The sequence below is a fragment of the Ammospiza nelsoni genome, chromosome 2 (assembly GCF_027579445.1).
Source record: "Ammospiza nelsoni isolate bAmmNel1 chromosome 2, bAmmNel1.pri, whole genome shotgun sequence".
In the NCBI taxonomy this organism is placed as follows: domain Eukaryota; kingdom Metazoa; phylum Chordata; class Aves; order Passeriformes; family Passerellidae; genus Ammospiza; species Ammospiza nelsoni.
Window position 1 is genome coordinate 60120590 of NC_080634.1, and position 26689 is coordinate 60147278.

General features: G+C 39.5%; 2 protein-coding genes across 7 annotated transcripts in view; one reads left to right on the forward strand and one right to left on the reverse strand.

Moving 5' to 3' along the window:
* Positions 1-3202: 3202 nt before the first annotated feature.
* On the reverse strand, positions 3203-26612 carry WBP4 (WW domain binding protein 4). Of its 2 annotated transcripts, XM_059465924.1 has the most exons (10): positions 26374-26612; positions 19848-19920; positions 18312-18374; positions 18086-18209; positions 17067-17270; positions 16217-16272; positions 13337-13403; positions 11210-11349; positions 9988-10217; positions 3203-8229 (listed from the first exon to the last, which is right to left on the reverse strand). In XM_059465924.1, coding segments are annotated over exons 1-10 (1167 nt in total). In that variant the 5' UTR covers positions 26376-26612; the 3' UTR covers positions 3203-8021. The 2 variants fall into 2 exon arrangements, with proteins under 2 accessions (XP_059321907.1, XP_059321908.1); XM_059465925.1 differs by lacking the exons at positions 18312-18374; positions 19848-19920 and having other exon boundaries at positions 26374-26588.
* ELF1 (E74 like ETS transcription factor 1) overlaps positions 26428-26689 on the forward strand; it is an 87725-nt gene continuing 87463 nt past the window's right edge. For 2 of the 5 annotated variants that reach the window (XM_059465910.1, XM_059465921.1), the window contains exon 1: positions 26429-26625. The gene's annotated coding sequence lies outside the window, so the exon portion shown is untranslated. Of the gene's footprint in view, positions 26626-26689 lie in introns of all 5 variants that reach the window. The other 3 variants (XM_059465918.1, XM_059465920.1, XM_059465912.1) reach the window with 3 other exon arrangements.

The window sequence follows — 26689 nt, forward strand, 5'->3', positions numbered from 1 at the left end:
TTATTTTTGTATCTTGGTGGAAGTGGGTTGAATTTTTATTGCAGCAGCCCTGGCAGAAAAGCATCAGCTTGGAGTTCTGTGTGCACACTCCTCCTGTCTTGGCAGCTGAGCTTTGTTAAGCTGATCCTTCTCTTGACAGTGTTGCAGCTGGAAAGACAGAGAATTGTGGTGGTGGAGCAGAATAAATACTACATAGTGCACTTTTTGTTTTGTTGTGGGAGATGTTCTTCTTCTCAGAGTGAAAGAAACTGAGCTCCCCTAACATAGTCTAGAATCTTACCTCCTGAATACTATTTATTTTTTTCCACTTAGTGTGTGAACTTCTTAAATTAAGTACCTTAGAAATAACTTTGTATTAAGATGCTTTATCTTTTTTAGAGGAAATATTTAAAAACAAAGGGAGCGGAAAAGGGCCAGAATGTCATAAGATAAACCTGTTAAATTTCTTCCAGGAACTCTTGGGTCAGCTTGTGGTGGGACTGGCCCATGTGCTGCAGTGTAGAAGTACGTGCTCTGCTTTTCAATGAAGTTTATGAGGTAACAGGCAGCACCTTGTCTCCTGGCAGAGAAAACAAGTTCATACTGCAGATGCATTTCAACAAACCAGGTAGCTCTGGAACTGAGCTCCTGTCTTTGGAAATGTCTGCTTTTGCCTGTCCTTGAGGGGATGGATCCAGGTGTCTCCAGGGCACACTTGGCTTTGGCAGGACTGGTGCTGAAGTTTTGCCCTGCACATGTGTGGTGCTGGCAGGCACTGAGCACCTGCAGGCACTCCTTGTGTGCCTGACTCAGGAATGCTCTGTGCTCAGGGTGGCACAAAGATTGGTGCTCTGCTCAGCTGGCTTCACTTGCCAGATCATGGCAGCTTCTTTCCATCCTGCTCGTCCCAGGTTCTGCTGGAAAGCTGCTCTGCACTGTCTTCTGCCCGAACCAGTTCATTGTTGCAATTTAAATTATGCCTTGTGGTTGATTTATATTTGCATATTTACTTTGTAACCAGGAATGATGCAGTGTGAGAAAATGTTCTTCTAAAGGGTGTAGTTTTTATTACTGTATATATAGCAACAATTGTAACATTATTCAGCTATATTAAGAAAAATAGAATTTCTAACAGGAAGGAAGCAGGAAAATTATACTCAGTTCCTCCATTCTGCAGTTATTTTCCCATTCTTCTGTGTATTCTTATCAGCAAGCTTTGTCTGACAATTTCTCTCTTGCTTCCAACACTAATTGCAAAAGCTTTGGGGCTTTGGTTGAGTTGGTTGTTTGTTTTTTGCTTAATTGGTAGCTCTGCAAGTCAATCAGAAAACTTACTGCTGTGCAATTCAGGATTCATTTGGACTTTGACTTCTTTCGGTAAGGAGTCCAGAAAAAAAACCCTCCAGAAAGATCTGCAACTGAGCATATACTTCTTGCAGTGCCAACAGACTGGCAATAACTAATATGATCAGCTGTAATAGAAGAATATCCAGCTGACATGGTTATTGAATTACCATGCTCACTATCATTATGCAATTAAATGCACCAATTAATTTTATTAATTCTATCTCTCAAACATTTCCAAGTTTCTCTTAAATACTTCCTAAAAAATTTAAGATTCTGCTTCCAGGGTTAGTTAGTGTCTATGAAGTTCTTTACTATGAAAAATTATTGAAACACTTAAAAATATGAGCCTCATTTATTTTACTGGAAGAAAGACGGTGATATTTCTGCAGGACCTTATGGATATTTGTGATTGATTAATTTCTGTAGCCCTTTCTTGTTGACGGTTTTGTGCAGAGTGATGAGATGAGGGAAAGCAGACAGCAGCTCCCCTCTTACTAAATTTTGGATGTCCTGAATATAGGTATTGAAATTTAGAAGCTGAGCCCCTTCTGCCAGGCTGGCCCAGGAGATCCTGGAGGGTCTGTGTCCTAAGCTTTTCCTTCAATTGCATATACAAATACAGCTATGACAGCCGGCATGGAGTGGAAACACTTCTACTGGAGGCCACTGCCTGCAATGCTCTGCTTTACTCAAATCGGATATATTTGCTTCTCCTTATTGAAAACACATTATTTGAACTTGTTTTCTCCAAACTTAAAAAATACTTGAAGCCATATTTTATTCTGAGCTCTTCCACCCCAGCCTTTCTGTGGAATGAAAGAGCTGAGAGATTGTGTTTGACCATGGCCTGGCACTTGGCCTTAAGGAAAGGGTGTGCAGCATAACACTGCTATTTCTGAGGTGTTTTCAGGATAGAATATTTCAGCTTGGGCTTTTTGGTTCCTACAAGCAGTCAGGACTTCCAGCAGCAAAATCAATAGCAGGGAAAATTACACTAACAAAGCATGGGGAAGAAAAGGGAAAACAGTTTCTTGGGAAGAAACAAAGAGCACAATAGAGCAAAAGAATGTTCCTCTGCTGGAAACAGCCTTCTCCTGCACTCTTCCTTGTCAAATAGTGCTACAGCAAACACAAGCTTCCACCCTCTGCCTGGCTTCCCCACAGCTCTCACATCACAGCTCGTGCAAGGCACCAGCTTCACCGCTCTGCAGCTCCTGCTGATTGATAGGAGTTGTAGTTCCTGGACCCCTTTCATTTCTCTGCTGAGGTCTCATCCAGCCAGCAGGGAAGCCAGACAAAAGCTGTGTGTGCCTGGAAGCAGCAGCCCTTCCATGGCAGTGCAGAGATGGATGTTCCCCCTCTGCTAAAGGAGGGCAGCCTGGGTGCCTTGCCTCGATTGCTTTCAGTGAGTCATTGAGTGTGTATCTGACTCTCAGAGCACTGCTCATTGTTCCTAAGGCCAGCAAATACATGAAATACTGAATCACAGTCAGTTATCATCAAAAAGCTCATATATTCAGCTTTATTTTGAATGTTACTAACAGTAACCGCAACAAATCTTAGCCTGAACTCAGTTAAAAACTTTTAAATAAAAAATTTAAACCAGAGGTTTTTGTTACTCATAATTGATGCACAGAATAAACCAACTTCCAGTTACTGCTTAAGGTTCTACAGGAAGGCACTCAGATATTCTGTTGGTGGCCACAAAATAAAATAAAATAATAAATAATAATATTATTTTTAAGAAGCATTTCCATATTTACAGACCTATTTTAGTTTATATTTACCCCAGACTCCATTTTTAACAGAATCTGCACCCCTAAATCTCCCCGGTTGCCCTAAACTCCCTGAACAGATACACGACGGTACAAACACAGATTGTTCAAATGAAAGCTTTATTCAGTGTTTTCATATAAATTCCACTTCAAGAGCTTGCAATATTTTGTAATTGCAACTGAGAAGAGAAACCAGCTGTTTAACTTTGCAGACTTAGTTATAAACTAAAACAAACGCTTTTCAATCACCCCAAGCAAGCCATTAAAATCCACTGTCTCCAGTCCATGGTCTGTAAAACACTGTCTGCTGGTTTTTAACAGGCTATTTATGGTTTTACAGGTAAAATCAAATCTGCTTTTGAATCTTGGGAATTCCCCAAATTCTCCAGGAATCTCTGAAATTTGGTTCTCTGGAAATCCTCTTGGGGAAATTTAGCCTTTTGTCAGATCATAATGTGCAACGCTTTTTGCTTTGTACGGAAACTTTAATTCAAGTTCTATCCTGAAACATTTCACAAAACTAAACCTGCTAATCACACAAATAGTTAACACAAATTCTAAGTTAAATAATTTAGCAGGTAGAAGGTAGGAGCACTTAAGAGGTAGATAGAAGAGAGACTGAAGAGGTCTGGCTGACAAAACAGAACCCAAGGGTTGCCACAGCTGATAGAAGGAGGTACAAAGATAGCTTTTGTACCAACAAGCAAAAGGATCTAAGGGCTGCAAACCCTGTGCAAGGAATGGAATCTGTCATGGGAAAAGGAATTATCAAGGAAATCAAAAGAGCACATGTACAGTCTTGAAACAGCTTGTGTGTTGTTGGAAAGCAGACAGGGCTCTTCAGGGCACAGTGCAAACAGGCAGCAGAATCGCTCCTGGGAGCCGGGACCCAGATACACGGCGGCTACAGGAGAACACGAAGATTTCTGGGAATCTCAGCAGAGCAGGGGAGAAGTGAAGGAGGACAACAGAAACACGGCACAGCGGTGATAGAGATTTGCATATCTGGGAATACTGGAGGAAGACAATTCAAGGAAGACAGCAATAATAAGGAAAGTACTAAAAAAGCGGAGACACAACTCAAAAAACAAATAAAAGAAACCAAGCAGCATGAAATTGTTTTTTACTCCCTTTCTGAGATGCCCAAATTTGCACTGAAATAAAATTTCTTTCAGGGAAGAAAAAAGAAAAAGGGGAAATACTTATCCATGCACAAGTTAGTGAATTTAACTCAGATCCATGTCATGATCTCCCCAGCCCTCCCACTTCTAAAACTGAATATTGGAACTGGAGGACGCTGCAGGCACAAATTTTATCTATAAGGGTGTCAAATTTTATCTATGAGGGTCACTTTCCTATTAGGAAAGTGTGGATTTCAATCTACAAATCCCCAGGTGAAGGATTAAAATGCATTTTAGCCTAAATAAGAACAAGGATTATTCTGTAACATGGATAAAATTGAGCAGTCTCTGCAAAGCTCCTGGCATAGCAAATGCTCAACAAAACAATTTTTCTTTTTTCCATATATGCAATATATTTGCTTCTAAAAGCCTCCCCAACTTCAGGCAGGCCTTGCTGTAAAAACACACACGAGTCTTATGCTGTGAAGCTGCCTTTCTAAGCAGACAGGGTGGATGAAAACATGAGGCAAGGAAAGAAAAATACAGAGCAGTGAATTGACTGGCTCAAAACCACACAGAAGAAATCATCATCATCAGAAATTGCAATGACTGCCCCCTGCTCTCTGGCTCTCCTCATATTGCTCATAATGCTTATGACATCACATAAAACCAAAGGTGTAGTCAAAGAGCTGGCAATAAAAACAGGCAAGCAGATAAAACCACTGTCTGATAGAAAATAGATCAGCCAGAAAAGACAACTCTTGGCTGAAACAGTAAAAAGAACATTCCTTTGTCAAAAGCCAGCACAGCCCAAAGAAGGGTTAGCAGATGAGGAGTGTAACAGTGGCAATACCTAGAGGGCTCCTATAGCAAATTCCAAAAGCAGAAGAGTTTGCAGGGAGCTAGGACAGAAGGGAGGGAAATCTGTGCAAAACAGATGTCCTGGAAAAGCAATGTCTGCCTTAAATCTCACACAAGACAATGTTTTTGTGTAGAGCAGAAAATATTTGGTTTAGATACACAGTAAGAAAATTGAATGACAGCATGGTGCAAAATTAAGCAATGGTTTAGGATATATCAAAACTCAACTGGCCTTTTTTATAACTTACACTTAAGAACAAAGTGGAGAGCAAAGTGCTGTATTTCTTTGTGAAATGCAGGCTTTAAACACATCAGCTAAAACCACACATATGGTATTTAAACTAACTTTACTAGCTGTAAGCAAAGAAAACTTTCAGTCTTTTTTCCTAATGTTCTGGTTTTTCTACTTAATACAATACAAAGACCTTTGGCTCATATTACAACTAACAGCAGCTCCACAAGGAAAGAAGTTTTGAGCACTCATTTTCAGATGTTTTTAAACATCTGCTCAAGAGATTTAGTTACAGGTATCTTAAATTGCTGCCTGTGACCACTTCAAAGTGACAAAGCATTTTAAAGGAAAGATGCTAATATTTGGGGAACCTCACTAAAAGAGGAAAGCTATCCTCCTCAGAGGACATTAAAAGTGGAACCTACAAAAAACTCTATACTATTCGATAAAACTGCACTAATAAACAAAATCATAATGAAATCATAATGAAATGCATATACTTTGGAGTAACAGAAGGAGGATGAGTACAGTAATACAAAAAAATGTCTAAGAAAATAAAGAATTGTGCTTGAAAGGAAAGCATGACCAGCTGGTAAGTCAGCAGCTGGCAAAAGCAAAGGAGCAGAAAGAATAGTGCTAAATCACTGGTGACAGTGCCCATGGCCGACAGTGTGTGAGGTCATGGGAAAAGCAAATGAGGTTTAGGGAAGTGTCAAGAGTTACTTCCAATATGCTAAGAAGTACTGGTGATATCATGCATGGCCTTAATCAAGGTGAACTAGCCCAGGGAAATCCATCTAGGCAAGTGTAGTCCAGGCAGACACAGGCTGGAATGGGTGAAGAGAAGCACTGGTGGGACACTGAAGATCCTGTCACACAGGGATGCTGTTTATGATTTCAAAAAGAGAAGATGTGATGGATTCAAGATGAAGGAAAGCTACTTAGCAGGACTTGTGTAAATTGGCCACAAACACAAGAAAACTTCAAGTTAGAGCAGGCTCCCAGAGTAATGCGCAAGTAAGAACAAACCCTAAAATACCTGATTAAGAAACCCTCTTCTGGGAGTACATTTCATACATTCCTGCATCTCAGAATTTGAAGCATCCTGCATGTGTCCTGCATCTCTAAGTAATAATAGGTCAGATATTACAGTAAACTTTCCAATTTATCAGAACAAACATCACCCAAATTACACCAACCCTGCGGAAGCCAAGAAAACACATGGGATTAAATACAATAATTCTCTTCTAAGAATAGAAAAAAGAACTTCAACTTCCACTGTAATACAGAATAAACCAGATTCCCTATCCTGCACTCCTTTCTCAATTGATCCAACAGATTAATAGTTGTTTTCTCAAAGACATTCAAGCTCAGCAGTTACTAACTCTATGTTGCTGGACTCTTGACAACTGCCTTAGCTGCATTCCTTTTTTTCTTGACTGAGACTCTCCTGAACAAAACACCAGTGAGCTTTAAGATTAGAGACATAGTTTTTAACAGATTCATTATTTGGACCTTTCTGGTTCACTGTTTGATGGCTAGAGAAGCAATGAGTGCAGCTATATTCTGACACAGACAATGAATCCTGGTGATGCTAATGCAGACCAATCCCACCAAGTGGGACAATCCTTCAGAAAATGTCCAAGTCAACTTGGACTCTACAGCCATCAGCTCTGCTGATCTTTTGGTTTCCTCCCCTGTGGTAACGAGAATGATGAAGCTTCAACACACTTAGGCCCTCTCAGCTTATCCAACACTGCAACCATAAAACACACACTTCTTACCAACAGAAAAAACACAACCACCTCAAAAATGGTCCTGTATGCTGTAGCAGGGCCAAGTCTCTAAAGTATTTTTTCATTAAAATATCAGGCAAGTGGCTTTTTGCTAGGAAATAGACAAAAAGAAAGCAAGACTAAAAAAGAAAACTTGATAAGTAAAAGGAAGGAAAAATTCAAGTAGACAACAAAGCAGGAGACAGGAAGATATCACAGAAAAGTCTACTCCAACAGGGGTGGCTCTGGTGCTGTGACTACAAGTTAGGATTGATCAGAGTTAAATCTCCTGCAGAGGTTTAATACATTTACCATGCGCAGACACAAATAATTTTTCAGAACATCATTTGGAATGGGTGGCACTGATGTGACTAACTCTTCTAAAAACAGCTTCTAAATGATCAGTTTGAAATGCTGGCAGTCTCACCACCCACTCTTTTGCAAGCGATCAGACAAAGGTTAGTAAGCACAATATTTTACTTGTTAGTGGAGAAACTACACCACATAAACAATCTTGGGGGATGATTTTACTCTCTAGTATATTCTGTTGATCCAGTTCCTCTATGAAAATAGAAGGTCTGCTTCATTTTTGTCAGATTAAGGATTACTGCATTCTCACATACTTAGAAAAGGAGTAAAAAACCCTTATGAAATGTATTTAAAACAGCATACACAGAGCAAATAGAACTTGGAGGGCATGGTTACAATAAAGAATACATGTATGTACAATATTGCATAAGTAATTTCACACAAACTTCCATTCCAAAACCAATCACATCAAAATAAAATAAAAAAATATTAAACTCACGTATGCTTTATTACCTATAAATCCTTAATTTCTATCCAACACTTTCTTTATAAAAGCCTGTTGAAAATATTATACTTTTGATTCACTCTAGCTTAAACAGAATCTAAAATGATTTGTTAAGTATTACTGATCACTTAGTCTTTGTCTTAAGTTTCTAGATTTTCCATTTTCAAATTTCCTCTTCTTAAACATGGGCACCCCTTCTGTCAGGTCTCCGAGGGAGGTGACTGTCTTCTCTTTAAATATGACTGTTTCCTCTTCTGGATCCTCTAGCACTGGGGCTGCTACATTGTCACTCTCGGTACTTGGAAGCTCCAGGTCCACTTTTTCACTGGAAGAAGAGAGGAAAATATAAAAGGGTTAATCTACATGCAGAAAGCAACATGGTGTACTGCAGTCAGCAACAGCTATTTTTATTTGACAAAACAGCTTTGAGCTAGATGCAGTCTTGTAGTTATCAACATGACAGGCATCAAGAAAAAACACCCATGTCCTTTGTTTCTTCTGCGTAGGCTGCCATAAAAAGCAGCAAACGAATACCTCATTTTGTACAGAACTTATAGCATGGCCCAAGCACTCATTGTGCTGACTGTCCTGCAAGAGGTAACAGGGCTGTATGTCTGTAAATGTGAGACTATTGAAAGATGGGAGACAGTGAGTAGTAGCAGGGTTCACTGCCAGAACACCATTGAGTTGTTTGCTTCAAGTGTCCATTCTGAAGGGACTGCATGGCAGAAGAGAGACCCAGCTTACCAAATCAGACAGCTGGGAGAGGCGGCTTTGGAGGGCACGATCACAGCCAATAATGATCCAAACAAATCAAAGACAACAACTAAAAATGACCTATCAATTTTAAGGGGTCAGCAGCAAAACACTGTGTTCCACAAGGATAACCCGTGGCACAAACATAAGACGAAGAAGAAGAACCAAAGAGCTGGCAGAAAGTTATCTAAATCACAGGTATTGCACCAATACAACACTGCTGCAGAGATACTGGCCAATCCACACACGAATACTTCTGCTACTACTGAGTGTTAGCCTGATGTCAGCTTGTGTACTACACCCAGTCTGAGGTTCCAAGCTTCTAGGAAGACATGGACCTGGTTCAAGCACCCAAACAGGAGCTACAAGAATGATGGCAAGTCAAGAAAATGTGATTGTTGTAGTATCCCAAAAGTGTAAACTTTCTGGAAGTGGTTGACACTGTTCCTAGACTGAATTTAAAGCAAATAATGAACAACTGCATTTGTCTCATTGACACATGTGCTCATCTCAAGCCTGTCTGTTGAAGTACAGACTGATCTATCAGGTCCAGTGGCTGAAAGCACTTTTTACTACACAGTGCTTTCCAAAAACTTAAAAGAATTCTTCAGCTCAGGAGTCAAGGAGTGGTTTAGCTGGTGCTATCAGGAGGTGTTATGTGAACATTATCATGTTCAGTGCTTAATTTAGTATGAACACTGTTGGAGCTCTACCTGCTCAATAACATTGAAGAATGGAGAAGGCATAAGGGGAAAGACTCTTTTCACTCTCCAAAACCTATTTTTGCCAGACTCCTTGAGGAACCCACAAGAAGAAGCTGACAATAAAAAGCATACTTCACAAGGAAGAAACAAAAGATCCACCACAGGCATTATGCAGACAAACAAAACAACCCTTCTGATCAGATGTACTTCATGAAAACATCTGCAGTTCATTGGTCTGACATGGGGGAGAGAGAGAGAAAGAGAGATCATAGGAACTCCTGGGGCAGCTGAATCAGTTTGTTGAAGGAGATGATGTAAGGAACATAAGCTCAGAGTAACAACATTTAAATATTTGATACTCAGCCTCTGAAAAAATAGTGCATGACTATGATTCTTAAATCACTTCAATTTACTTTGTACTCATGGTGAACTTGTACACAAAACCCAAAACACCACCTCTGTCTGCAAAGGAGAACTATTACTTAAAATAATCATTGTGAAAAGAATTGTATTTGGGCAATATTTCCAGTCACAGTTGTGCTAATTCTGCCAGAATTCAGAGGAAAAACCCTCAGTTCTTGCAAACAACATTATGAAAGTAAGGATGGTAAAAAGATACTCACCCTGCTTTTTCTTCTTGTTCTTCCCCTACTTCTTTAAGTGCTTTCCATTTTCCATAAGGGTTGGTCATGTTAGATCCATCACTAGAGGTTTCTTGGGAAGCTGATGTACTCTTCTCTTTATCCGTGGTTTCTTCTGACTTAACTTCTCGCCATTTCCCATAAGGGCTTAACTTTTTAGCTTTGGGAGATTTTTTCCCTTCCTCTGATTCCTCACCATTATCTCCTTTCCTCTAAAGAGGAAAAAACCCATCTTAAGCAAAAAAGCCTAAATAAAAACATAATGTAGCTTTATTTTACATCTTTTATTTGCTACTATTATTATCTACTATTCATGCTTTTCAACCAAAAGTAACTTGAAGCAATAAATTCATATTGCAATATGTAGTATGTAGATTTACAAACTTTTCTTCTTGAGTTTTATAGATGAAAAATATATCTTTAATGTCACAAGAAATTAAAGCAGGAAAATCCCATCTACCAAGGCTGAAGTTAGCAAACTTACAAACTCACTGGAAAACAAAGCTTAGCATATCTTAAAATAAAGATGAAAAATGTCAAATACAACTTCCTCTACATGCAGATGCACACACTTATTGCTAATACCTGGTAGCAGTTTGTAATGAGGCACAAAAGTACGTGTTTTACAATGACTACCTGTTTTGTATTTAAATTGCCTGTGTCTGTTCTGAATTACCAGCTTCAGGGAAACCATCTAACTCAACCAGAGACATTATCACATGTTTTATCTCAAGTTTCAATGTATGTTTTAAATATGTAATTGATACAGATTTTGTACTATGTGCTATGTTTTTTCTCAATTTAATAAGGAAAATACAACCATGTCATTTTCAGTCCAAAGTATTTCCTGAAGGTCTATTGGCAGTCACATTTACCAATGAAAGGTTGAAGTCATCCTCACACTGAAATCCAAACCATTTTGTGGATTATTTCAGAGAGATGACAGTGACCTTTCTCAGAGAACATCACATGTCTTGTAGAACTCAAGGTACTTCTGGTGTGTTGAAGAAAAGATCATGCTTTCTATTCTGGAACAGTGCCACTAATGAGCCAAATAATTAAATAAAGATTCATTTAATTAAGCAGTGCAAAATTTTACTTTTGGTCACACATTTCAATCTCATTTCAGTAAGTACAGCCTACCACAAATCATCAAAGATTCAGTTATAATTTTCTATGCAAAATAAATCTGAGGAAAACTTACCTTGAAGTTTGTTTCTGAATTCTCTTCTTCATTCTCACTGTCTTCTGAGTCTGATTCAGATGCTGTTTCTGCAGGCTTGTCACTCTGACCCTTCTCATTTGAAGATGAAACAAAACCAGCCGGTTTCTCCCATGTGGATACTGTCCAAGACATTTGAACAACCACATTATTTTATGCTTCTTGTTTTGATCTCTTATTGCTTTGACAACATAACCTTTCAGAAGCAGTGCTGCCTTATGCAAAAATACAGCAAATAATTTAGCAAAAAGCTTTTGCCTTTGTTTGGTACATTTGTTTTAATAACCATAATCAGAAAGATAACATTTCTTCCCAGCAGAGACACAGTCAGGACAGCTGAGTTCACTGTTGATAAAACTTGTTTTAATTAGCTCTTACAAAAAACATCACACACAGCGAACTGTGACCCACAAGACTGTGGTCCCTCTCATCCTTACACAGGAGAGAAAAATAAATTAACTGCCCTGTAGATGTGCCTATTTGATTTGAGCTGTTCATTGATTACAAGGACAGGATAAAGTAAAGAATGATAACTGCAAGCTTCAGGTCTCCAGGCAGCTAAACCCTTTTCTAGTGCTACTTTTCTTAGTAATGTTAGGTCTCTAATTAAAAGAGCTCTCAAGCAAACAAGGAAATACAAACACCAATCTGAAAAGACACGGAAGTACATACACGATATGCACATACACATATAGCCTCATTTTCAATTTAAAAGTAGTATTGCAGTATATACACTGAGAAGAAATACTCAAATAAAAGTTGACTCAATGGTCTTAAAACTGGTTTTAGTAAGAATACAGCAAAAGTACCCCAACTTTCAGTCTATAATTTTACATAAGCTTTCAGATGTAAAAAACCCCTACTTTTTTTCCTAACTGCAAACAATACAACATGTAGGTGCCTAGATGTATCTTGAAGAAATAAAGATGTAAGAAACTGGCAGTGAACAGCAGAGTCTCTTAAGGGTACTGCTGTCACCTGGCTTCAGATCAGTAACTGAGCAAGTCCACTTTCCCAGGTGCCACATAAAGAGTGCAGTAGGTGCAGCCTCCCAGACTGGTAGCACCAAGCCTGGAGCCATCAGTCCCCTAAGTTATGTGACTGACACGAGACACTTGTAAGTATTTATATCAGTAAAAAATTTGTCTTGTCGTTAGAGGATGGGATTACTGTTAACAGAACAGAGAAGTCATTTTCAAGCACTCCCAAGACACACACTTACAGCTATATAAAAGTGAGGGATCAATTTGAAATCTCAAAAGCCAAAATTCTGCCAAATGTGATGACTAGAAACATATTCTTCAGAAGTGTCATATGTCCATGAAGTACTTAAAAGAACAGCAAACATAGGCAAAAATGTATCTGAACTTGAAAGGCAAGGTTTAAAAATAACCAACATCTCCTTTCCCTTTCAAAAGAAATTGCAAATCTTTTGGGCAGGGGAGTGGCCCAATGAAAAACTGAAAGGTTTTGGATTAGTTTTACTGGTTGGGTTTTTTTGGTTGTTTTTTTTCCCCCCTATTCTTGGCATCATTAGTAATGCCACTTCATACCCAACTGCAGAAGGAAAACTCATAGCCAGCAAAAAAATCACTTGCTCTCCAGAGAGGCATCATTGACCTTAAAATGATTCAAATAGATTTAGAAAACAGATGCTATTCTGAGGGAGTTTCCACAAAGTTCCCCATGTAGGGAGAAGAAAGTGGAAAAGAAGTAGGAGGTAAGATTCTGGACTTTCTTATCAATGCTACGTCAGCAAGAGGAAAAGTTTGGAGGGGATTCTTAGTCAGTTCTACATGCTCATCAACACAAAATCTTGCCTTCTTCTGGTTTCCAAATTGTAATTCCAATATATATGTAGTAAAGATGAATGCCTAATTTAGAATTATGAGTTGAATGTCCAAAAAAACCTCTGAAGCAAAAACATATGCACACTGACAAGGCAGCCAGAAAGCTAGTGCTGACTTAAGCAACTATTTTATTCCAACTAAGACAGCAGCTTAAAAAATACAGAACTTAGTAAAAAATTCAGCTATTTGCAAAACAAAAAAAAGAGGTTTTTCTGAAAGCCCTCTCTACCGACGCAGAGTTTAAGAAGAAAGTACTTACCTCCAGTTTGTGTGTTATAGTAATAGGTATGACCATCTTCAGTGACACCTTCCACCCACTCTGCTCCCTAGGAAAAAGATACAGGAGCTCATGAAAAAAATGTTCAGGATCAGCCAATGCATCATTTATGAGTCTATTCAACCCTTGAGTACTTTTGTCTGTGACCACCTTACTGGTTTAAAGCTTGAATCCCTAATGTTGTTAGAAAGTATTCCCTCTGACTCCAATGAGATGGAATTCCATAACCTAAAATACTGCAAATGCACCTACACAATTATTTCTCAAACAGTGGATAATTAGTATGAGGCTGCATAATAACTGTTACCATACTGTTTAAGTTTTTATATGGGCCATTATTTTACATGTTTGGGTTTTCTCAAAGTATCTATCCCTGAGGCTGTAATTTCCTATTTGTGTCATTCTCTCTAGTGGAGACTGCTGAAAAAATTATCTGGGACTTAGGTCTTTGTGAGGGCTACAGAAAACTAGTACCAATAAATTGTATCACAAATTAAATATACACAAACAAATAAAAATTTATTCCAAACCAGAAAATTACAACAAATAATTATAGAATCAAACTTTGAATGCAAACAATTTTACTTCTTTAGTAAAGGACCAATTTCAACAATGCACTTTTTTCCCCTACTGGTTAATAAATAAACATGAAATGTGACCGAAATTGCTGGTATATCTTTGTGAGTATGTAATTTTTTTTCAGAATCAGTTACAGCTATATAATCAGTCATTACAAATATCCTAACATCTTCCTTAAGAAAACAGTTTTCATCCCTTCTTATGCACACAACTACCTCCCTGCTCCTTAAGTACCAATACTGCCAGCTCTGTGTTGGGAAACTTCACCATGTATTATTCTGGTATTAATAAATGCATAGATGTATACAGAGATACACAGACAGGTTTTTGTATACCTATACATTTGCTTAATATTCTCGTTAAAACTTTGGGGTTTTTTTAATAAAAGCACAATACAGTCAGAAGCTAAAGCTCTTGCACCCACTCTGTAAACACAAAATATTGTACTGATAGTTTCAGAGCAGGCAAAGGCACAAAAGCCTTCAGAATCAGGCTTTCTCAAGGTTTTGCCCTCAGAAGTTTAAGTGTGTTTTGACAAAAGAAGCAAAAGAAAAGTTTATTTTAAGGATAAAGAGGCCAAAAACATATAACCCATCTCTGTTTTTTATGAATTATATCCAGAGCATTTGTAGACCTGTTGGTTGGAGGTTTTCAGCCAATACTGACACTAGGCACACTGAGTGTGACCTGAATGCTGAGAAGCACACTGTCAGTCTAACTGGTTATAGGCAGCCTTCAACATGCCCCTTCATGTCCTCCCCACCTCTTGCCAAGTCTGAGCAAAACCTAACATGCTGTAAAGCCAGGAGGGCTCCTGGCACAATGTACTGCAAGTATGCCCTTTAATTTCTGGGCAGTGAGTCCTAGTCCTTGCTAGAGATCTGGAATGTTCCCAATATCCTTAGCTCAGACTAAATAAGGGAGCAATCAAATGCTTGTTTTTAGCGATAGCGAAAATAACTCAGGACAGGACGAAGTCACCGAGCAGGGTGAGGGAGGAATGGCAAAATACAGAAATACAGCTGTGTGGTGTTAGAGATACTGGGGGCTGAAGGTGTGTGCTTCTGATATGGCTAGGATGAGCTAACTTCAAATTGATGCCAAGAAGGGAGTGCCTTCTCACCCCCAATCTGCTCTGCCCACATTGGCATTTTTTCTGATTATTCAGAATGCTGATAGCAAGGGAATAAGTCTCCAAAGCACTAACCTCAACTCTGATGCCTTCACTGCCTGAACTAGGTCACTGTCAGGGTAAATATGTACCAAGGACCATACAAGATTAGTTTTAGGACCACATCTTCAGTGGAAGGCTACAGTAAGACTGACTTTACATATTTCAATGCTATGCATTGACTGGAAAGATAAAGTGCTGATTAACAAGTTGTGCAAAACCACAGACAAAGGAATCAGAAAGCCAGAGTAGCATGCAATGTAATGATACAGAGCTACAGAATATCAAGCACTCTGAAAACACCAGGTTCTTTTGAACTCTACAGTAAAATCCAACATTGGCAAACCCAACGAAATTGACATCAAATTAAAGTGTATATATGACACCAATCTTGAAAACTGGGAAACGTGACATCACAGGAGTGTTGGAAAAATCCCATTTTTAATGCTGTGCAGCACAAAAATCCTGGAGTGGTAAGTATCATGGGAAAACCCATTAATCATACTAAAAATTTTTTCTGCCTTTGGACTATTCTACAAGTTTTTCTGTGCCTCAAATAAGGAAAATTAAGTAATGTACTAAATGACTAATTTTGCTGAATAATCGCTTGCATATAGATTCCATAACTGTAAGAACCCCAGTAAAACACAATTTATTATGTAACTGTATCATAAAACAAACACAAAAAAATGGGCATTCTTTTTTTTTAAACTGCTACAATGCAGTCTCATTGTTGCCTTAGCTAAAGGAAGCTTAACTATTCCAACTGTGTAATGTTTAGTTTTTATAATTACATTTCATTCAAAAAAGGTTTAACAGAATTTATTCAGAATTTCTCAAAAGCTTTCCATTTTATGGGTTGAAGCATAAAATAAATATATTCTGCAGGAACCCAACCATCACTAATTACTTCTCTTCCCTTGACAGAGAAATTAGCCAAATAGAATTTCTATAGAAAAACTGCAGTTTATCATAAATGATTTTACATATTCAAATTATATTTTCCTAACTTTAAAGGGCAAAAAATTCATCTTCCTCAATCAGATGACTTGCAAATTGCTTAGATTATTTAAGTGTTTACAAGGTCAAAAAACTATTAATAATTTGATTACCGTTTGTGAGTTTTGAGAGTTGCCTTGGAATCCTTTCGGTTTCTCCCACTGTGATTCTTAAAAAACAAAAGCATATTTCACCCATTTCACATCATTCAATTTCATTTATATTTCATAATCTTTACTAAAAACAGATCTAAAGGATATGACACCGCAGCGTGCACACATATAAACAAATTATATAAATATATATACACCATGCTGGAATATGAATAATCCTTGACCTAACTATGGTAGGAACAATAAACCAAAGTATCATAATTACAGCTGGCTTTACTGGAGCTAACAATCCTCCAGACTCTATTACTATGCCTGATACAAAGATATGGGATTTTTAGTTTAAAAAAAATTATGAAATTATGAAAGACTATAGTAAATACTAATGTTAATCCTTAAATTTTTAAGAAACATTTTGTAATATTCTCATTAAGCATAAAAGAAGGTTGCTTTTATATTCTAAAGTAAATCACAACATGAAGCTCCTCAAGAGAAGTCAGTTAGATAAATCCTGTGAATGTGGAAAGACACAATGAGTTTATTTTACATCCCTGATCACAAAGCTTCTTCAGGAAGAACACTGCTATCTTTGTGTACTTAACCCCTGGCAGGCTAAACATTTCCAGAAACTGGAATTACTGTATTCTTCCATTATTAATCAACAGTAAAACCAGTCTGAAATTCTGGATACCCAAGTCTCAAATGCTGTATACCAAAACTCCATCTACATGTTCACGTTTTAATTAATAGCATACTACTGAAAGAGCAGAGAAGTAAAAAAAAAAAATGCAGATAGTCTTTTCTCACTTAGATTTGGTAATAATATCTGCACATGCTCCTCAATAGCTTTTACCTCCAGTTTTTGTGTTGTAGTAGTACGTATAGCCTTCGGGAGATAATCCTTGCACCCACTCCTTTGTTTCAATTTTTGAGGCATCCTGAGGTGTCTTTTTTTTCTTTTCTTTCTTTTCCTTCTTCTCTTTCTTTTCTTTCTTTGCTTTAGTTTCCACTGTGTTACTCTGTGTTTTACTCTGTGTTGAACTGGAACCTACATCATCTTGGAGAATAAAAATATCCTTGAAAAAAAGAGTACTATCCTGAACTTAAATATTAGTCACTCTTGCACAACAGAAAATAGGAAACTTTGTTCTTATGAGTATTCTCACTAATGAGTGAAAATCATTAATGAATGAAAATCACTCCTAGCAGGTGCACTTAAAAGACTATATTAAAAGAATCATGCTTTTTACCACTACTATAGCATCATAACAATAACAATGTCCAAATTTAAAATTATGAGTTAGAAAGAGAAAAATCATAAGGACCAATTAACTCTAATTGAACAAAAAAAGAGAAAATAAAAGAGTTATGAAAAAGACAGCTGCCATAAGGGCCTGAAACTACAAACTTGTTTTTAAAGGACAATTTTGTCTTCAATGTCCAGAACAAAGGTACTTGTTGGGCTGCAAGCTGACTAGGAGATTCTCATCTCCACTGTTTCACACCAGTGGGAACCCAGCCTCTCCTACTCATGACAACTTTTGCCTCCAACTGGCAAAAGTGAAACATAAAATTAATCAAAGGAAGCTGCACTGCTGATTCAAAGCACCAACTACAGTCTAATTTTCTGTTAACACATTGTTTAATTTTTCTACTCCAAATTTGATTGTTCCATGAATCAGGGGATACCATAGCTATAAATACTCTGTACTGCAACTTCTACTACTGGCAATTTGCAGACTCAATTTTTTTAAAATGAGCAACAGTCCTGGAGGCCTTCTCTCTCGCTCCTAAACCTAATTTAAGACAAAACTTTCCTATTCAATATTCTTTCAATTCTGTCTTTAATCTTCTGGCAGCTATATGAACTACCTGGCTTAATTCCAAGCCTTTTCATGTCCTCTTGATATGCTTTCATTGCAGCCTCCTCCATTGCTGCAAATTCTTTTGACATGTTTTCTTCTTCTTTTGCCTTTTCCAAGCTTTTCTTCTTAATCTAAAACAAAACAAAAAAAAACCCCAAGAGAATAAATTAAACCAATCTGATAACGAAAAAGAGCAAAAATAAGCATTTGTGCAATTAAGATATTTGAGTTACCTCACTAATTCTCTTTGCCACATTTTCTTTATGATTTTTTCCTCTTTCATGAAAATCAATGCTCTTCAAAGTAAGAAAAAAACCAAGAAAAGTAATATGTATTATACAATTTTAAAACAGTTAATTTTAGTTACTTAAAATTTAGTTGGACTCATTTTAGTTGAACAAGCCTAAATGTAACCTGTTCTGAGAAGACTTACAGCAAACACTACAGCTCTAAAATGGCTATAGGAATAAAGGAACACTGAGAAACATTCAACAGAGAAATTATAAAATCTCATAGTATTAGATTCTATGAGTAATCTCATAGATACTATGAGATTACTATGAGTAATCTCATAGTATTAGAATAAGATTCTTTTTTTTTTTCAAATAATACTGCTCAACACACATGTTAGAGACAAATAACAGGGAATCTGGGTTCCCTCTTCACGCTGTCCTTCAGGATTCTATCATCAGGAATTTTTTTGCCCCTATTCTCATGCAAACTTTTAAAAACCACATGGGTTATTTAGAGTTCCAAGTATTACTGCCCTTAATTACATTATGCTTCACTTTGGAACTATCTCATGAATTTAAACTAATCTGCAGGTTCAAAAATCTGAAAGAGAGAGAAAAGGAATAAAAGGCAAAGTGGGTGAGTTGGATAACTAAGGATAACAGAACAGGCTGCAAGGCAAAAAGCTGCCAGAAAGACTGACACCAGTAGGAGCTGGAGCTCAGAAGCTCAGCTACAACACTGGTAGTCCTCATGTGGTTCTCACATAAAAACATCTGTGCATTTGGGTGTTAGATGCCTAAGCCTGACCTTTGCACAAACTGATGTGCAGAGGATGCACATCCCAGGATGACTCATCTCGTTTAGAGACAGACTTTACAAATTGCTCAAATCCCTCCCTTGACATGTATTTCTCTTCACTTAGTCTTGCCGATACCTGCAGTTCATGCGAGCTAATTAGGTATCTTACTGTAAGCCAGAGGAAGCTCAGCTCTAGGAATACCCCTGGCATCCAGTCAGGACTGCAAAATCTACTGCTAAGGAAGACACCAATGTGTCTAGTAGTCTGCAAAAGGCATCTGCAAGTCTGAAACACCTTTCTGTAACCCAGTAATGCTTCTGTGGGCTGTGTGAAATGAAAGAAACCTGCTTTAGAAGCTCAGAGCACTGGCTGTACTGTGCCTACCACATACAAACAGTACAGACGCCAGGTTTTACTTTCTGCTTGCACACGAAAGCGAAGGACAGGCAAAGAGAGTTTCAAGACAGACCAAATGTTAAGTTACAGAACTCGAAGAATAAGCAGGGTCAGATATTTAGTCCCTATCTGTACTGCCAAGGAGAGCAGCAGACACCATCTTGTATGTGGGTATCTGCTTCTCATGCAATATATTTTAAGCACTACACGTACTACAAAGGCATTATTATAGAACAAATTGCATGCATCAAGAGAGTAGTATCAAAAAGTGATGTTTAAAGCCTGTAATTCAAATTCCTAATGTTTCAAATAATGGACATAGTATGGTAGACCATCATACAGGTCTGTTGTCTGCTATCCAGCACTTGCAGTAATCGCAGAATTTTTTAGGCTGAGATTTCCAGTAATCGGCCCTGGGGAAAGAAAAAAAAAGATGTATAATCTGAAACAATAACCAAAGCCACAGGTTTTCATATATATTTATATATATCTTCAGAAACTAAATTTAGTCTTCATTGGGTGATTAAATACTAAGAGTTTGGTTGTCTTTTTTTAAACCAAGTCTACCAAGAGTAGCTGAGTAGCTGTATTAACAACTGTGTCTCATAAAGCACAGTTCAGTATTGGGACTTTGACCATTTGACCTCCAAAAACTGCGGAATTTTTACAACTGAGGTGGTGCTGTAAGAACCAGAAATACAAGACAAAGCAAGCCAGAGATAAACAAGCAGCTCTAGGTACCCCATTTAAACATGGAACTGTCAGAAAAGTGCAACTTGCACTGTTTTTCATAAAAATGCTGGATACTGTACACAGTGAACTCAGCAACACAAAGGTGCAGTTCTGGACAACGCTGAGCTACTGTGGGGAGTGAATCCCAGTTCAGATTCTGACCTGTGGGGTCACAGACACAGCAGTAAATTGTTTGGATGTTTCAGTGTAAAAAAGTAGGAATTTCTGACCCATGTAATTAGATAAGCGAGGAAACTTGAGGAAGATTCTTCAGAACTGAAAAGTTAGTATATCAATGTACTTAACAATAAAACCAACAACCTCCAATGGCTGTTTGTTCACCAAAAACTGCTTTCTAATGCCAGATGAGACTTATGTATAAGCAATTCTATTTCTCATTGGCTTGCAGCAACAGACACAATGCTTTGATTCACCAAAACACATTTGAACAACAGACTTCTATATTTTTAAGTTAAAATGACAAAGAATGAGGGACAAAATAAAAAAATACAATTACACTGATAACATCAGAAAATTTGAATCTTGGCCTTTTGTCTGAAGACCACTGTACAAAATTCAAGGACAGTACTTCCTGATATTCAATAAAACCAAAACTTCTTCCATGCACAACAATAGCACCCTCAACCCTTATGATACGTGTGAGCAGTTCTTTAATTACAGAAATAGACCTGACCAACTCAACTCCTACAATTGAAGCAGGTATTAAAATGCATTTTCCCCACCAGTGTTTCACACAAAAATGCAATTGCCAAGAGGCTATGATTATTTTAAAGTCTAAGCAAGTCTAAGTACAAAGGATGTACTCTGCAAAAATATATCAACCTATAAGCAACAGCATGGTTAGCAATGCACAGCTTTTCAAGCAATTTCCTGGAAATCTAGAAAGAAGCAGCTGGGCTTTCCCCGATTTAAACAGAAATCCGCTCATCCCTAAATGATGTACTTTAGAACTGTGTGATTACTTATCACACATTTAATTAAAAGGGGTTTTTTGAGACTTACACCCAAACATACTGGGGCAAAGCCCAAGAAATCTAATGCTCTGGCTGGTAAACCAGCTGAGTGGGAGGGAAAAATTCAAAGCTAAGAAATACCTCAAGATCTCTTTTCCTGCTTGAGCTATAAATTGTCTCTAAACCCTTTGACATCATCTACAATGAATTTCCAGCTAAATGCAGGGTTAAACTTCCTACAGCAATGGACCAATTTTGACAGAAAACATAAACTAAAAAAAGTCTCACTGCATGTTTTGGATGTGCAAGAACCTCTGCCTTCTTCCAAGTTTAACCTATGACAGGAGGCTCTTTCTCTTCAACAGAATCAAATGTGAGTGCTAAAATTAAGACTGCACAGCTGCACCCACCACAAGTCAAGACCTGAGATTTTGACAAGCCGTATTTTCACAGCTCTATTTTACACCCATTTCTATCCTAAATGCTGCTGGCCACCACATCTGTTGCAAACCACTGCAGCAATACATAGAGTAATCACTCTGGAGAACCTGAGGGCACACCTGTGACTTCAGTACAAATCCACATCTTGATAAAAGTCTTTTAGTTTCATCTCCTATTGGTTTTCATAAAAACCTCTCTCTACTGTTGCAAATAAAATAAATGTAAATGGTAGTGTGCACAGCTACCCTAAGAACCTTAAATCCTGCACTTCATGATTAATGAAATCAATTGTGTAACTTATGATCTCAATTCTGTGGCTTATAAGCATAAATCTTATATACCAAATAATTCTCTTAAAATTTTTCTACTTGAGTTCACACCACTGCAAAAAAAGAGCAAGCTCAGCTGAAATGTCCATCAAATAACACCTGCCACTGTAACAACAGCAGAACCTGCAAAGTTGCAGCGGTGCTGCAATGAGAGCAAACCAAAGAGGAATATTTGGAAAGGAGCAGCAACTGAAGTGAAACCCCACTTTATTGAAGTGCTACAAGTTCTTCATGCACTCCAGTCACAATTCACATCCATGACAATTTTTTAAGTCTGTGATTGTTTCATCAATCTGACAAATACAGGCTTGAGAGTAAAGTAGTACAAAGGTTTTTTTTTCTTGAATAATTGTGTACAAATAAGGGGAAACAGCTATTTTATAAAGTCATTGCAGTCAAAATAGTACAGCTTTTAAGACTCCTTGTCTTCTGACAGAAGTTAAGGTTGATTCTTGTTCTCATGTCCACAGCTGGGCCAGCCTCCTAAGGACTAGAAAGCTGGCCAGCTGGCCAGCACCAGTACAACTCCCTTTCTCCCTTTTAGCAAAACAAGGAGACAGTCTAGAGTACATCACGTCTGCGTGGTTCAGGTTTAGCACTGCTCACATTTTGCCAGGTGTGGCTCCCAAAAGGGACTTGGTGACACAGGCCCAGAGAGAGGTGCCAGTTTTACTGTGAAGCTCTAACTCGGCACAAGGTTCTGGTTCTCTTTGGAGCCCGACTTTCCCGAGCTGGCTGAGCAAGTTGATTTGGCAGCCTGCTGCCAGGGAACAGGGCAGCACCAATAGATGGGCACTGGGAAACCTCTGGGCAAACTGCTGTAGACCCAACCAGATGGAAATCCCACACTAACTCACAACCAATTTGTGTCTCCCCAAGAATAGTGATCTTCTTTCAACTTCTACTGGTTATACCACTCAGAAGAAGAATGTACAACATTTTAGGGGGCTAAAGGAAAAGGAAGGAAAAGGAGGAAATGAACATGAAGCTAGTTTTTTGGAACTCATGAGATGACAAACTCTTGGCTGCAAACAGCAGACTGGAAACTGATCAACGTTAAAAATATTTTCAGATTTCTGAAACTAATTTAAAACATCAGAGTGAACAAGAAGACAAGAAAGAACAAGTAGCAACTCTGCATTTACAATGCCTGTTATTTGCCATTCCAAAAGATATGAAAATGATGAAACTCAGAGAGAAAGCACTGAAACTCAGGTACTTATACTCTGCACAATGCATTTCTTGAGCCAGGAGAATGACACAGCCCGTGCTGCAGTGACCAGGTTACACATCCCAGTGCAGTGTTTGGGAGTATGCCAAAAGGACAGGTTCAGAAATAACCTGCCTCACGTATTACAGTCCAGGGCTCTGAACTCTCAACCTGCAGGCTGCTTCTCCTCACAAGTCACTGTACCAGTAATGTTTCAACAGGTGGTGCAAACAGCTTTCCTTACACAGGGAAGATTACAAACCCTCATAAAGTAGCTATCTTGGGCTGAGACAGCTTTGCCAAACTTTATGTGGAGATTGGGCCAGAGGATTTTGTTCCTACCATGTACTGAAATCAAGAGGGAAAGAGAAACAACTGATTTAGGTGGTTCTGAACACAATGAAAAAGAATTTTATTATACAAACAAAATCTGGAAGCATTTGCTTTGAATAGCTCTTTTCTAAAACATCTGACTTGAAATCTGGCAGGGATGCAGGGGGGTTGTATCAGGGGTAAAAAATGTGATCTGTCCAAATCAGAAGGCCTCAGGGGTAAAAAACAGAATACATGGTCTCAGCAGACTTTGGTTTGAGTATCTAAAACCCCCAAACACTTTACAAGAATCTAACATCTTAGAGCTTTCTGCAAATTTGAGCACTAAAGGGCTGCTATGAGCATTGTCACGTGTGAGTAAGATTCAAGTTCTTGAGTACACAGGCAAATTAATTCAGGGTAGATATTGCAGCTGTTCTGTAACAGCCAGTCAAAAGGACAGAATCTGTTATTATTTCTGAACACTTTGAAAAACTGCGTACTTCTGAACAAAAGTAACACTTCTGTAACAGAAAGAAGTAGAAAAAAACAAAAGAAAAAAAAAAAAGAATTCCATGTATTTCACAACAGACCCTCCTTCACATGGGAAGCTGTTCCAGAATAGCTAATTTTAATTCAAATATCCCAGTACTGGTGAGATCTAAAATTGCAATACTAAGATTGGCAGAGAAGAAGACCAAAAATGTTTTCTGGAACTGTGAAGTAGGTCCCAGTGTCATGGCCCCTACTGACTCACACTCCCCAATAATTCACAGCAACCCTGTTCATTCATAGTTTACTAACTGTACCCTAAAAACTCTTAATTAAATACCCTTAACGTTTGGGGGTTTTTAAGGCATTTAAAAATAAGGTAAGGAAAAGGCTACCCGACTCTGTGTGACTGTCCTGCCTAACCCCAGCTTGTTGGCTTTCCAACAGACCAAACAATATATGTTTATATGTGGGCTCCTACAGAGTAGAGCCAGATGAGAGTTTCATCCACATGAGACATGGCAGTTTTCTGAAGGGCTTTGCTCTTCTGGCCCTCAAGTCAAATATATTTTTGCAAGCCCTTGGTAAATAGTAATTCACAAACCACATGTCTGCTTCTTTTTATCATTATATTAGCCCCCTGTGAACTACATACAAATTACAATATCCAATGGAAAATAGAGTCTGCAGGGGCTGCTCAGCCTGACCTGTATTCACATGAATTTGCTTTGCCAAACCTCTTTTCAAAATTGTAACTTACAGAATCACAGAATCATTAAGGTTGGAAAATATCTTTAAGGTCATTGAGTCCAACTCTTAGCCCTCTTAGCACTGCAAAATCCATCACTCAACCATGTCCCTAAGTGACACATCTATGTGTCTTTTAGCTACCTCCAGGGATGGTGACTCAACCACTTCCAATGCCACAAACGCTTTTAACATACAAGAATGCACAAAGATATCAGGGAAGGCAGCCCTCTGCATGTATGGAGCTGCAGTTCTCTGGGTCATCGCCTCTAACTTCAGTTGTCTAGTGAGGTAGAGCTGTCTCACTTCTCCCTGTCAATAGATGGAAACTGTCATCTCAAAACCAGCACACTTTGCATCTGAAAGAGACACTTGAGAAGCATGTTGAACTCCTTAGGTGTATGTTTCATCCTTATACAGGGAACCTAAAATGAACTGTCTGAGCCAGCTTTCAAAAGTTAAATATCTGAAGTCAGGGATATCTCCTGAGAGCAGAGGTCTGCTGCTGTAGATGCAGAAGAAGGATATGGGCTATGTCAGGAAGAATGTGATAAGAATTAGAAGAGAGGAAAAAACCAGCAACATAAATTGGGTCAGGAATCTGTTCAGGTATAATTTTAGCAACAACTAAAATTAAGAACGCTGCTGTACCTAGCATCAGTCTGCAAGGCAGGCTCACACAGCTCACCATCAAGTACTGCCCCATAGACAGACCTCTAGAGAAGTTTTTGATCACGTCAAGATTATTTTTTTTCAGCAGGGAAGTTAGGATATTTTGAAAAGCAACAGAAACAAGCAGATAGAAACACCATTCTATATGCCCCTGTCACCTAATAAAGACAGCAGCTTGGATTTTTACACATCCCTGTCCCCAAAATAATACCTGTTAATATCTGTGGTCAGGTATTAACACAAATTTTCTAATTAAAGGCTTCAAGTAGGTAAGGCTGCCCAGGTAAAACCAAGGCACAGACAATTTTCTTCCTCACGCTTTGCCCAGAACGAAAGGCGGCAAAGGGTGGGGGGACCTGGGATAGGGAGGGAGGGAGGCCAGGGGGGACGGAGAGAGGGGCAGGAGGGAGTGCAGGGGACAGGGAGGGAGAGAAAGGGTACAGAGAGAGGGGGTGCAGGGCGAGGAGCCACGGCCCCCACTCCTCGCAGCTTCCCGGCCCGCTGTGAGGGACGCCGAGTGTCCATGCCTGGCTCTGAGGGACGCCGAGTGTCCATGCCTGGCTCTGAGGGACGCCGAGTGTCCATGCCTGGCTCTGAGGGACGCCGAGTGCCCATGCCTGGCTCTGAGGGACGCCGAGTGTCCCACCGGCGGGAGGCGAAGCTGCCCGGCCTGTGCTGGGGCGATAAGAGCAAGGCAGCGCAGCAAAAGCAAACAACCTGGATCGAGCGGCAGGCCGGACGGGAGCAAAGGGACAGGAGCGACAGTGAAACACCTCGCTCAGCGGGCCGGGGGTCGCCGGCCACAGCCGGGGCACGGTCGCAGCCTCCCTAGCCCCGAGCTCCCCACGGCCTGCGGAGCCCCGGCCCGGCCCCCGCACCACACGCCACCAGCCCTGCCCGAGCCCGGCTCGCAGGGCGGGGGGCTGTGCCCGCTCCCTCCCGACCCCCGGCACTCACATCGCCGCTCCCCCGGCAGCTCGCCGCGCCGCTGCCCTGCGCTCCCCTCCGCTCGCCGCGCCGCTGGGCTGCGATGGGGCGGTGCCGGCCGAGGGAGGGAGCGCGGCGACGGGAGCCGGGAGGGCTCAAGCCGCGCTCTCCTCCCCGCCCTTCTCCACCTCCTGCCCTCACCCGCTCCTCCTCCCTCGTCCCCGAGGAGGCGAGCGCTCAGCGGGAGCCGCCCGGACCGGGAGAAGGAGCCGCGGCCGCTCGGTGAGTGCCGCCCGCCGCCCGCGTCCCGCGCTCGGGGGCACTGGGAGGCTCAGCCGCCTCCCCT